Consider the following 13,434-nt stretch of genomic DNA (forward strand, 5'->3'; position numbering starts at 1 on the left):
AGGTAAGGTATAATACCATCTTTTAAGAGTAGACTAGTCCAACAGATAATCAATATATATGTCTGTCTGTAGGACTAGACCTAAAGGAGGGTAGTATACCTAACCTAACAATGATTTCATAGTTCCACTAGCAAGCTTACGAATGATATTACCTTTATCTACACACTCATGTCGTTTTGCTGGAATTCAAATTTCAAAAAGCCCTTAATTGTAGTTACTGAGAGAATATTAAAAGATGGATAGAAAATCAGCAAGACATAACCATGTATTCACTCAACCATTGTAGTGGGAGTATAGTTAATTAAAGAGGTTTACTTATATAAACATACTAACCATTGCATATTTAGCTGGAAATTCTGCTTTTTCAATACCATAACACATTTTACAAGGTGTCGATGCTGCTACTTGTAAAACCACCTGACCAACACCTGAAATATAAAATAATTTCTAAATATAGTCTGCTAATCTTTTCAGGTAAGCTTTAAGGTTTTTCATTGCTCTGTTTGGAAATGACAAGCTTTTAAAACAACATTTATTAATTGACAGAATATAAATAAGGGAATTAAAAAGCGAAAATTAAAAAAGCTGAAAAAAGTTGATGTCCTTGTATTTTTTCATAGATATAAAGTCATTTTAAATATAATGGTTTTCTCTAGATTTTTCATATTATATGTCACTTTTTTTCAACACTAAGAAAAATAACTAGGACTTAAAGATTTTATAATAAGGCTGTTGAACCCCACCAAAAATCACAAAATTTATGTTTTTTCTGCATCTTAAGAATAACCTATGACAACTATACACCAATATTTATTGCTGTATTTAGTTACATACGGTTATTTATTTAAATAACTCTGGATAACCATTCTCAAAACAAGGTGAGGTCACCAGTAATGGCTTCAATTGGAAGCTGAAAAGTAGAGAAAAATATAGAGCTAACTAATATCAACTTCTCTATTATGGAACTCAGAAATAAATATTTCTGACTTGCAGATAAATGGTAGCTTTTGAAATTATAATTTATGGAGAAATTTTAAGGAAATTTAAACTTTGCTGATTTTTTTTATTATAAATTTAATTTTAAATTCTTCAATGGGTTGTTCTAAATTGTTTAGTTTTAATGAAATAAAATGAATCATGTGGATGTTGGGTAGACATATAATTTTAAAATACTACAGGCAAGTTGTTTAAATAACAACATCCATAGTTTTCAATACTACAAGAAACAGGCTTTCCCTGGTAAAAAAAATCCATTTTGATATAAATTTTACTTTTATAGCAATCAGTTATGTTTGCTTATTTGTGAGTCTTTATAATTGATGATTGCTTTAAACAATTACAGCTTATACAAAACTCCTTTGAGAATCAGTTGATAATTTTGACCACATTCAACATGGTACTTTGACATATTTGTAAATTTTATTGTGCTTATCATTTTTGTCTTTACTGTTCTTTTTTTATCTACAATAAAACCCAAAATGGCTGATAAAGTGCAATATAAAGTTAATTTCTGTGTCATTTTGGTCTCTTGTTGAGAGTTGTATCATTGGCAATCATACCACACCTTCTTTTTATATTTATATTACTCCTCTATAGGTAATTCACAATTTTGATTTCTGGATGTCTTTTTTATTTGATTTTTGTTGTTGCTTGTTGTCTCATTGATGTTTACCCCATATCTCCTTCATATCTTAAAATACTCCCTGTACTTGGCATGTTTACTTCACAAAAAATGTTTTAACTGATTTTTATTGTTTGTTCTTATGTTGTGATGTAACATCACTGTCAAAGGTACATTGTTGTAAAGGGGAGGGTTTGACACACAAAAACTTGTTATACCCCTTCCCTACACACTTTCTGTATGATTCTGACTTAGCACATAAAGAATGCCCCCCTTAAACCCAGTACAGTGATGTCATCCTTTACATCAGAAGAAATGAAATAGAATTGAATGTTCTTTATCTTCAGTCCTAATCCCTTACTATTTGCCAGATCTATATATTTTCAGATTTAGACCTGTTAACTTGTCACTTGCAATATCAATAAAAATCTTTTGCTTCAATCCTTACTTACCACTTTGAGGCACTTAAAAAATCAATACAAATCTTAAGATTCAGTCTAAAACACTTACCATTTCAGGGGTTGACACTAACTTTTGTAGGCACTAGCCCAAAGGGCTAGTAAAAATTATATTCAACTAGCCCTGTTCTGTGTCAGGTAGCCCGTGAGTGGGCCAACGGCCCACGAGTGAGCTGGCCGTAGGCCTGCGAACTAGCTAGGGGGGTCTGGGCATGCCCCCCCAGAAATTTTTTGAAATTTAGATGCAAAATCCTGCATTCTGAGGCCTTTTAAGAAGATGTTTTCAGTCTGAAAAAAAACTATTTCATACTTGTTATCTTCATAAAAAAAAAAAAAGTTAAAAAAAATGAACACCAAAAAAATCTAACAGCAGGAATTTGTTTGTCAAAACTTGCATTTTTACTGTTAATGAATTGAGTAAAACATTTCAATGATTGCTAAATTATTTCCCTTTTTTAGGGACATAAAAAAATAGCTACAATATGAAAAACTGTCCCTTGTGACATATTTTTATAAAACATCCATGCAATTATGTCCAAGCACTTGGGACAATTTTTCACTAAGGGGGACACTATATTATAGTTTAAAAATGTGATATTCTGTCCCTGGACGAAATTTCACAGATGAATTGTGAAATATCAGAAGACACAATTTCATGGGACACTATTTTTGCTTACAAAAAACTCATCAACTTAAATAATCAAATTTATAAAAACAATGTTTTTGATTAATTTTATTTACATAAATAAGTTGACTTGTCCCCTATTTTACTTTTGGTTTCTGATGCTGAGTCTTCATGTTCCAACTGATTTGTCTCTAGTCCGAAATTACTCTGACGTCCAACGGCTGTTTTGCTTTACAAGCTGGGGCCGTGGGACGAGCTCTGACGTCCCACGGCCCCAGCTTGTCTGGCAAAACAGCTGTTGGACGTCAGAGTAATCTCGGACTAATTTGTCTCATGACGAGTTTTAACCCTGTTCTCGCTAATGCATTATGACATGCATACATCCCGGTACGTGCAATGGACGCTTTCTGATACCAATGGCTGAGTCTTGTTATCATCTCAACCTCACCTCAGCTCTCAAAAAGAAGCTAATCACATTTAATATTATTACCGGAAATTTACTTTCGTTTCAGTCCATTGCAACTGTAATGATAAGTCCAAAGCAATACGAAATGAATTATGACGACATGACAAACGCTAATTCGATAAAGACAGAGAAGTTCGAAAAGTTTTCATCACCACGTGTACCTTTGGAGTAAAGGAAAATTTCAACAGGGAACCTTTCAACGCTCTATTTTTAGAACGAAAGGACATTTCCAATTTAAACTATTTACGCGACGACTATGTAATAGATAAGGCTAAACTATGCACACGATTTATCAGGATCTCTGTTGTGATTAATGATAAAATATAATAAAACCAAAATGTATATGCTCTAGTCGTACCATTTCTAAGATCAAAACAAATCTTTACAAATCTTTAAGAATTATTCCTCAACACTTACCATTTCTAAGATCAAAACAAAGCTGTAAGAATTAGTCCTCAAAAGTTACCATTTCTAAGATCAAAACAAATCTAAAGCTTTAGTCCTCAACACTTACCAATTCTAAGACCAAACCCAATCTTTAAGAATTAATCCTCAACACTTACTATTTCTCAGATCAAAACCTATCTTAAGCTTAAAACATCCTACACACTTACCACAAGATCAAAACCAATCTTAAGCTTCAATACTACTAACTTACCGTTTCTAAGATCAAAACATATCTTAAACTTCAATACTACGAACTTACCATTTCTAAGATCAAAACCAATCTAAAGTTTCAATACTACAAACTTACCATTTCTAAGATCAAAACCAATCTAAAGTTTCAATACTACAAACTTACCACTTCCAAGATCAATAAAGTAATCATCCTCAGAAAAATTGACTGATTTTATCATCTGATCAACAAGTTCATATGATGTCTCTCCATACACCTGAACATAACAGATTTTGAGTAAATAATGAGTGAGTAAGTGATTTTGCTTGATGAAAGACCTAGTGATGAATTTAACCCAATAAATCTGTGTTGAAAATGTTCGGAATGAACAGTGATAATTTAATTTGTCGCTACTCCAATTCTACATAAAGAAATGACTGAAATCATATATAATGAAAAGCTTTTGTTTATGAAAGTTAAATAAAAAGACAACAAATTAAAATCTGAATTGCAGTCCTGCACAGAAACTGATCATTTATATGAAAAAATATAATCTTGGTATATACAACACTTTAAGAAATAATTTTGAAAACACTAAAAGGTATGTTACCTCTGGAGAGAATGGTTCATACTGGTTCAATCTTTCTGGATCTTCTACTGCAATATTATAACACTGTTGAAGAATGTGTTTGAGCAGCCCTGAGGATGCTTTGTCACTTTGTTTCTTAGGTCTAGAGGCCCCTTTCCACTAAAAAAAAAGAAAGAAAAAAAGAGTAAAAATTTTATTTTTAACATAAACTTTTATTCTATTTGCAAGGATAAATAAACACAAGGATTGGGTTGTGTGCACTTCAATCAACATCAAACAGATTTATAAATCAGCACTGTAAATGAAAATGCCATTTAACCTGGATGGGCAACCCAGTAAAGATTGTTATGCAATGGCATAATGGCACTAACAACTTTGTAACAGTGAAATATAACAGTCTATACAGTACATAATTGACCAATCTCTATGAACATGACATTATCGGTCAAAGCTTCACATCCCATGCAAAGATGTCAAAATGATTTATATTCATAATACGCATGAACATTTTCGGCCAAAAGATCTTCAGGAGTTTTAATGGTATCATAATGCTAGTGGGCAGAAACTGGTAAAAATTGTGCTACAATAGACACATACATCCCGCCAAAATTAACACATCCTAAAGGTGGTAAAGTATGGTCAACTATACATATATGACCAACAATCTCACTTTGTATGAAGACAAATGGTCTCAGAGGTGAAGTATTCATAAGGTGTCATAACCTTACATATGGTAAAAAGTTGTGGACATAGACATGTATTGTAGGGTAACTTTTAACTTGACCAGTACTTACCAGATTTTTGAAGCTGTCTATTGTTCTGTTGTACTTATCACACAAGTTCTTCATGCTCTCATAACTAAAAATAAAATGGCACCATATAAATACATGAAACGTTTTTAAATTGCTTTCAGTTTGACAGAAATAAGAGTTTGTACGTACATCATCTGACAGAGTTTTAAGAATACTTTCAAATTGATTGGCTTGATTGTCTGTAGTTATACTAAGTTTGAAAAGATTACAAAACTGGATCGGAAAAAAATGAACAGCTGGCTCATTTTTTCTTTTCTAATCTTTGATAAAAATCTTGTAATCATTCACTTGTTGGTCCTTTCTGAATTTATTTTATTCATTTTTATGTGTGTGTCTATTGCTCGATTTTCTGTGTCTATTCTATTCATTTATAGGTCTGTGTGTAAACTTTTTTGTACTGATCTAACAATCAGACAAGTCATGATCATTTCTAACACAGCTTTAGGTTTTCTCTATATGTTATATAACTACTATTGATTTTCAAACCAGTGTCATGATAGTAGAATATTTATTATCCATTCATTGTTTCAAAGGCCTATCAATATGGCTTGGTAGATCAAACATGGAAAACATTAGCTAAATATCAAAGTGCAGCATATTATGTCATTAAATGCATCAGAGTTTAGAACTCATAAATAATAAAAACATTTCATTCATAAATATCTTATAAATATCAACTGTCTGACGTAAAATTAAATAATCAATGAATTTTTTTTTTTTTTTACAAAATAATGTATTTCATAGTAAACATTAACCATGCGTTGTTTATCTAATAGTGGGAGTAGTATTGCATATTTAATGAATTTGTAAATGTCATTAAGGAAAAATCGTCATTCAAACAGAATTGTATTGTGAAATAGATTACCTTTTAGTGTCATAATCCTGCAGTATATGATTGGCCAAGGCATAATCCAAATCTGGGTAGTCAGCACGTACCCACCTGAAATTATAAAAGTGTATTGGTAATAAAGACAGCAGAAAGGATAGGTTTGCAACTATATACTATATTATAGATATTAATGAAAATTTATGTCAGTTTTACACAGCGATGCAGTGCCTTAGACAGAGGATTACAAGAACAAACTATTACAAAATACTTTCAGTTAGAACATTCATGTACATAAGACTTGAGAACAGTTATTTCTTGGTGCTTTTCTTAAAAACAATAAATGCCAATTAAAATTATTGAACTTGCATTTAACAATCAGATTTTTACAGTTATTTATAGTTTACTACTTTTGGGACAAATTGTATCAAAATTATAGAAAATTTTTCCAGCTTTAACTCAAACTATGGAAAATTTTGTCTATAAGTTGGTGTTACAGCTTCAGACATTATAGTTTTTGACCTATTTCAACTAGACCAAATCACTACTTAAATTTTAACTTTTTTACATGTAATTTCATCTCCCTTCTTACTATGCACAAGATATAAATAAATAAATTTAGAAGCTAGTATTTGACAAAAATGATCAGTTATACACTGTCCACTCTAGGGACTATCTTCAAGGGCAACATGTGTAACATATGTAATAATATACATAAAGTTATGACAAATATTATCTGTAGTAGTGATGTAACATTAAGTTTTAGGGATGGACACTAAAACAGTTTTAAGGATGTGCAATGTCTTGATGATTCATAAGTATATGTGATGTTAATAATGATGCATTATTTCTTTTTATTTGTGTGCCAATTCAAATTAATGTAAATGTAGGAGTTTTAATCAAAGAGCTGAAGAGCTCTGAAGGGAAAGACAGCAATTGTTTCTTTCTTTCTGTCTTTTTTTTTTTTTTTTTTTTTTTGGAGGGGGGGGGGTATCTTTTGATAGTCTTCATACAAAGAATAAACAAAAGAACAGCTAGAACATGTAGAAAGGTTGACAATAGTGCAATCAATTGTTGTTTGATGTGATTTCCTTTCCTTAGTTAAGAATTCATCATGGAGTCAATTTGGACCAATGGAAGAGATGTGCACCTTCTCAATCAAAACATTTGATTAAAGTTGAGTTAATTAATATCTAAAATCAACTGAAATCTATCATTTAACAACATTTTAATTGTGTACCACTGAACAGCAGGCTCGGTCATTCTCCATTTGTTGTGACAGTACTTTAAGATTTTTTAATCTTTTTTCTCAAGAAAGTGAGGACTTTTAAATTTCCATTGATAAAGTTCCAGTTACAACTCTCATCACAGGGATACATGTACTTATAAAAACCAATATAATTGATATAAGCTGTGTGAAGCTTGTTTCCAGATCCTACATTTTGATATAATAGAAAATTTCATGAAGCTCCCGGGTATAAATCATTTTTTTTTTTAAATATAGGATTTCGCTATATTTTTTTATAAATGAACTTTATCCTATACTTAATAGAAAAATTAAATAAAAAAAAGGAGTCACCATTTATTTAAGCTCAAAATCTGCCTCCGGAAGAAGCATACATTTTTGTTTAATGTCCTTTTTTTCTGTTGAACATTAGTTCAACAGAAATAATGTTCAACAGAAAAAAGACCACTTTCGAGTTCATCCATCACCGGAAAAAACTAGTCAACTATACGCGCCTTTATGACGTCATTTACCAAATAGAGGGGGTCACCTGTATCCCTGCATTATTTACGTTCATCAAGCGTCTTAGTGATCGTCATTGTGCAGGATAAACTAGAAATAATGGTTGTTCTGTAGGTACTTAGGCCTAAAAAAAAAAGATATGTGTTTCCGGTAACATCATTTTGAAAAATAGGGTCGGTAGGTCGGAATTCTTTTTTTTTTTTTTTTTTTTTTTTTTTTTGACATCGTAAATGAAATCCGGAAAATTATCATGTTTTTTCCAAGTCCGGATCCGTAATTAGTTTCAAAAACCGGAAGTGTGCCATTTGCAATGTTTTTGAAGCACCTGCTGTGCAAATTTCTTGGATTTTAACCTATTTGGAATACCTTTTGACATTAATAAAATGTTTTACTGGCTTTCTATGCAAGAGGAAGCACGAGAGAAAAAATATTATGTCATCTATCAGAAGCCTGTGTCAAAAACAGGGTCGGTTGATAATTTTTTTTTTTTTTTTTTTTTTGGAAGATCCAATAAAAAAGTTAGGGTCGGGGCTAAAAAACAGGGTCGGTCGGGTTACCGGAAACACGGATCTTTTTTTTCTCGGCCTTAATGACAATTTCCTAATGACATCAATGCTGATTGTCAATTTTGAGAATTCAATTTGCCGAATAATTCGTACACTATAGAATTATAGTTTTCCAACCACTCGCTCAACATTGGAATGGAAGTGACGATGCCCCTAAACGCACAAATGACGTTCACTAAAACCAGAGTTTTTGACGGAAATGCATCGAACTCGAAAGTTGTCTATTGGAGAAATAGAGGAAATATCGAAATAAAAAAATAACTGTATTACAGAAATCGCTTAAATTTCACAATTATAGTTTATATACAGCTTATTTGAAAACAATAATAAAAAATATAGGTCACCAATGAGTTAATATAGTGTAAGGGAGAGCTCAAAATACGACAATTTCACAAGAAACAGAACGGAAATGTGTGAAAAAGTGTTTAAATTCAATCTATTCATTTTTGTGTCTCCTTCTCATCAATCTCAGTAAGATTTTTTGAGGGGTTTACCAAACTATCAAACAAAACGATTGACGGTAGGCCAAACCCATAGGGGATTGACAACTTGAAGCGGTCTTTCCCCAAAAATAAGCTGCCCAAATTTCTGTTCATCACAAAGAACTTATTACAAAGAGTTCAAATTTAACCATGTAGTGCAAATGCTGTCTCAGTATTGTTTCAGAATAAACTAGTTTAATAACATAAAGCAAGATATAGGACATACATAAAGAGAATCTGTGTTAATTTGTAACCAAGGATTCAGACAAGTTGTGGCATTATACTTAAATAAAATCAATAAACCTTTATCAGGGCAGATATGACTTTTGTACTTCTTGTCTAAAAACTATCAGATATTCTTATACAACTTTTCTGTTTGGAACATTTTTCTTCAATAGAGGAGGATTAAAGAGGGCCATGGTGCCTCCCTTCATGAAGCTGCATTTATAGATAAATCAGACTTTTTACCTTCTTCACTACAAATGTTGCCTAGCCCCCCCCCCCCTTTTTCTCCCTTTTCAAATTCCTGGATCCTCAACTGTACATGTTCAATAACCTATTCTTTTTCAATAATCTGTTATATAAATAAATCAATAACGGAACAAAAAAGATATTTCTTATTGAGGAAAAAGTCTTGTGATGTTTTATGAATTAATGATAAAAGTATTATTAGCATTTTTAATGATGTTATATTACATTTATGTGCATGCTATATGTTCTTGATCTTTGTTATTTGATTTAAAGAATAATGTCAGGATAAAATCATCTTGAATTCCATTATGTGTGTACTAAAATAAGGCCAGATGCCTCAACATTTGATTACTTGTATGGTATAAATAAAAAAGATATCAGGTAAAGTCTAAGAGTTATTTGTATCTGTTTATATCAGGATGCCATTGAACTGAAACCTTTCATATTGTTCAATCGATGACATTTCTACACCAGGAAGCTACACTTAAATAAAAAAAAAATAGTCACTTAAACTGCACTTAATTGTCTGTACTTTTTGTTTATAAATGCAATCAAAATAAGTCAATACTTAAAAGGAAATGAAACTAGGAACTGATCAGTTTTTTTGAAATTATCAACAGTCAAATTGGAATACCAATGTATCATTTGATATTTCTATGAAACTTGAGGTAAGATTTTTCAGTAAAACCTTTTTAACAACTAATCTTGTTATGAATCTAGTTGCATTATTATTTATAGAACTAGTCCATTTTCAAAAAACCTACATGATCAATAGAGCAAAACAATTACATAAATTGTGTAGTAGGTAACAACAATGGGTTTCATGTAAATGCCACATTATGAATAACATCTGGCAAATTTTCAATGGATTTTGAAAAGTTGATATAAAGAAAATTGTCAGGACAAAAGAAAGTCTTCAATTTACAAAGTTTTTTTTTTATAGATTGTAAATACAAATAAAAGTGGATATGGATTATGTGTCAATACAGCAACCAAAAAATACACTAGAACAAGCAAATTTGTAGGCTGTCAAAACTACAGCAAAGATTGTTCTTATATTTAAAAGCGTCAATGTTTATGTGACCAAGGAACATAATTCCCAACTAAAAAAAAACCCACAATAATTGTCAAGACCAATCTTAACATCTATTAAACAATATACAAATATTTGACAAAGGATTGGATCAAGCATTCTTAAGTTAGCTCATGGAATCAACATAAAGTGTCAAATTCCTATTAATCAAGGTCAGATATCCTCCTCATGTTGTAATCAGAAACAAGTCAACATAGTTGAATATTTGTCAATTTGTTACAGGAAAATATCTGGAAACCTCTCTGGCTACATGACACAATGGATCTGTAATGTATAACCATATACATACATGGCAGGAGACAGCTGGAATCCTTCCCCTGCCTGTCAACTGCACTACTCAAAATTAAGAACCAGAAAATTCAGTTCACAAAAACAAGTTTAGGTCAACAGTCAGACTGTCTTCAACAATAATAAAGTGTCCCTATAATATGTCAAGATCTGTAAGTCCACTGAGAGTCTAGGAAAGTTTCGAATAAACTGAACAGAGACCAGAAACTTAGAGATCTGTTATCCGCATCAAATTCACTAAAAGCCTTTAAGTTCACCTTAAGATAATACAGCAAAACAAAAATAAATAAATATTTCTAATAAAATGCACCAAACAAGAGCAAGAGTGATAAATGATCATAAGGTTATATACATGTCACTTGAATATCATAACTACTACAGTTACACTTCACTAGACATTATAACTTTGACCCAATTCAAATCAGAGTACCTCAGTGATAAAAGTAGTTTAAATATACCAATGACCTATTTTCAGAAAAAAAATAGCTTGAATACAAAAATTCCTTTATTGTCAAGTCCCCTTAAAAGATATGTTATTTATTAGCTAACAAGCCATCTACATAAAAGCTGATTACCAAGTGCTTGCCTTATAAAAGATATTCTTTGTTGAGTACACTAATGATCCTGATGCTCTGTAATGATTACAGGAATTATTGATTTGTTAGGTCAGTAGATTCCAGGTTATTGATCCTCTAGTACAGCTAGGTTATTATATGGTCAGTCACCTTACAAATTATTAGTTAATAAAAAAGGATATTGTGTGTAATCATTAATTATAGATGATATCCACATAAACCATGAAAATTAATGTTGATATATATTTGTTTACGAATCGGGTCACTGAAAGTAAATCTTGGTTAAAGAAGTAGGTGATGGTAACAAGCTGAATATCACTTCCCTTAAAATTGTAACTACAGGTTACTGCTATTGATTCCTGTAAAGAACAATGTATAAACTGTTGGGTCAGCTACCTTATAACCACATAACCAGAAGAACAGTGTGTCAAGTAAATCTTTGTCTGGCCTTATTTACAGCCAATGAGTTACAAGGGTCTATCAAGCATCAGATAGTTCAGCAATTTGACGTCTGGTGAAATTTAGGTTACACAGAATTAGGGTAAATGACTCTACCAGGGGCTGGGAGGTTAGTGGCCTGGTACAAATCAATACCAACAATTAGGTGAAAATTTGTTGTTTAAAGGTTTCAAGTGCCAATAAATTTGGTTGAAGGGATAAGACTTTCTGATCAAATATGATCTACATGTTACTGTTAGTAGAATGCTAAAGAATTATTTGAACCTGGAATAATTTTGAATTCTGGAAAAATTAATAAATGTATGATGAAACTTAATTTAACGTTCACTGATATTTCACTATAGACTAATTAACCCCCCCCTTAGCCATGCATGCATGGCTATCCCTACTTCATTAGGTTAGTTTTCATCCAACATTTCTTGTCAATTTTCCAGAATTCAAAATTAATACTGAATCAAATAATTTCGAATTCTAAATAAGTATAATATATAATACATGCTGAAACTGTTTTTACTTTGTATGTTCTTGTTATTGTATACTGCTATTGTCCTATTCTCATTGTAAGCCCAACGCCAGCCATTGAAGGTTAAGGGGGGAGGGGGGGGGAGGTGCTGAGCACTGCTGACTGACCTAAGAGGGGGCGCTCCAGTCCTGCTTCAGTGATTTCCTATATAATCAACCACTTTCACTATTCAAATGTCAACTTATACTGCAGAGTAATGATACAACAATAGATAGTATAACCAAAAAGTAGTTTATCTAATCAAGACAACAGTACAAACATAAACAAACCTAAAAATTATATGTACTAATAAGGGAGTATTTCCCTGAATACAATCTGATATGCAAAGGTTCTTTTTAATCAATCTTACTTCCTATATATTTTTCCGTTAAAAGATTATATAAATATTTTAGACTTTGAAAAGAAACTTCCTGTTGTAAAATGATTGGTACAACCATTGAGATCAATAAACATGAACTATATGTAAAAGCAGTCTAGACATGTCCGTCATGTCAAAACTTTTAAATCATTTACAAAATAGCTCAATCAAATCGTAATTTATGGTTATATTATTTAGTCCATATTATTTCTTAATTGAACAGCTGCACCATGCATATGTTTTCTTTTGACATTTAAAAATAAACAACCCATTTAGGTGTCCTCCTATTAAGGTGACAAATTGTCTTTGATAGGTTTATATGCCTGGTGTGATTAATTCTGTATCTACATGTATATCAGGAGATGTATCTCAAACAATAGGTTTGCATTAAAGAAAGAGATGTTTGATTAATCTAGTGCTTATTAATTCAAACAACATTGGTATCAAGCAAAGAGATGTGTTGGGTACAACCTGAATTTCCTTAAGGGCTGTGTTATTATTTTATATACTTAAAATCAGGTCAATACCTTATACAACAGTGTTCATTGTTCAATGGAATAGTTAAGTTTGTCAAAAATAGATTTCTATGCGATTAAAAAAATGAATTACAAAATATTTGGAATTATTTGAAAACATACTGATAGTGTTCTCTCCACAAGTTTCATATAACATCCTGGTAAACAGGGGATTTTGAAATACAATTGTCTTTCTGGAAATTATAGCATCATCACATACATAACACGATATAAGGGGAAAAATTCCAGATAGCATCACATTAACAGGATGCTAAAAGGCCCTAGAGAGAAGTGTTCAGAACTCTAAGACTAAAAAGATAATCAGATTTTAACAGTTTCATATA

At 31.4% G+C, this 13,434-nt stretch overlaps 2 protein-coding genes across 8 annotated transcripts in view; one reads left to right on the forward strand and one right to left on the reverse strand.

Moving 5' to 3' along the window:
- LOC143051984 (uncharacterized) overlaps window positions 1–13,434 on the reverse strand; it is a 41,975-nt gene that overhangs the window by 24,808 nt on the left and 3,733 nt on the right. For 6 of the 7 annotated variants that reach the window (XM_076224985.1, XM_076224958.1, XM_076224991.1 and 3 more), the window contains exons 3-7: window positions 6,053–6,127; window positions 5,170–5,233; window positions 4,397–4,534; window positions 3,973–4,063; window positions 334–428 (exon numbers count right to left, since the gene is read on the reverse strand). In XM_076224985.1, the coding sequence (XP_076081100.1) occupies window positions 334–428; window positions 3,973–4,063; window positions 4,397–4,534; window positions 5,170–5,233; window positions 6,053–6,127 (463 nt within the window). Of the gene's footprint in view, window positions 1–333; window positions 429–3,972; window positions 4,064–4,396; window positions 4,535–5,169; window positions 5,234–6,052; window positions 6,128–13,434 lie in introns of those variants that run through there. The other variant, XM_076224996.1, reaches the window with a different exon arrangement.
- LOC143052034 (DNA repair and recombination protein RAD54-like) overlaps window positions 9,812–13,434 on the forward strand; it is a 41,707-nt gene continuing 38,084 nt past the window's right edge. The window contains exon 1 of the mRNA XM_076225012.1: window positions 9,812–9,947. Within this exon, the coding sequence (XP_076081127.1) occupies window positions 9,936–9,947 (12 nt within the window). The 5' untranslated portion in view covers window positions 9,812–9,935. The remainder of the gene's footprint in view (window positions 9,948–13,434) is intronic.

Source organism: Mytilus galloprovincialis, chromosome 1 (genome assembly GCF_965363235.1).
Source record: "Mytilus galloprovincialis chromosome 1, xbMytGall1.hap1.1, whole genome shotgun sequence".
NCBI lineage: Eukaryota > Metazoa > Mollusca > Bivalvia > Mytilida > Mytilidae > Mytilus > Mytilus galloprovincialis.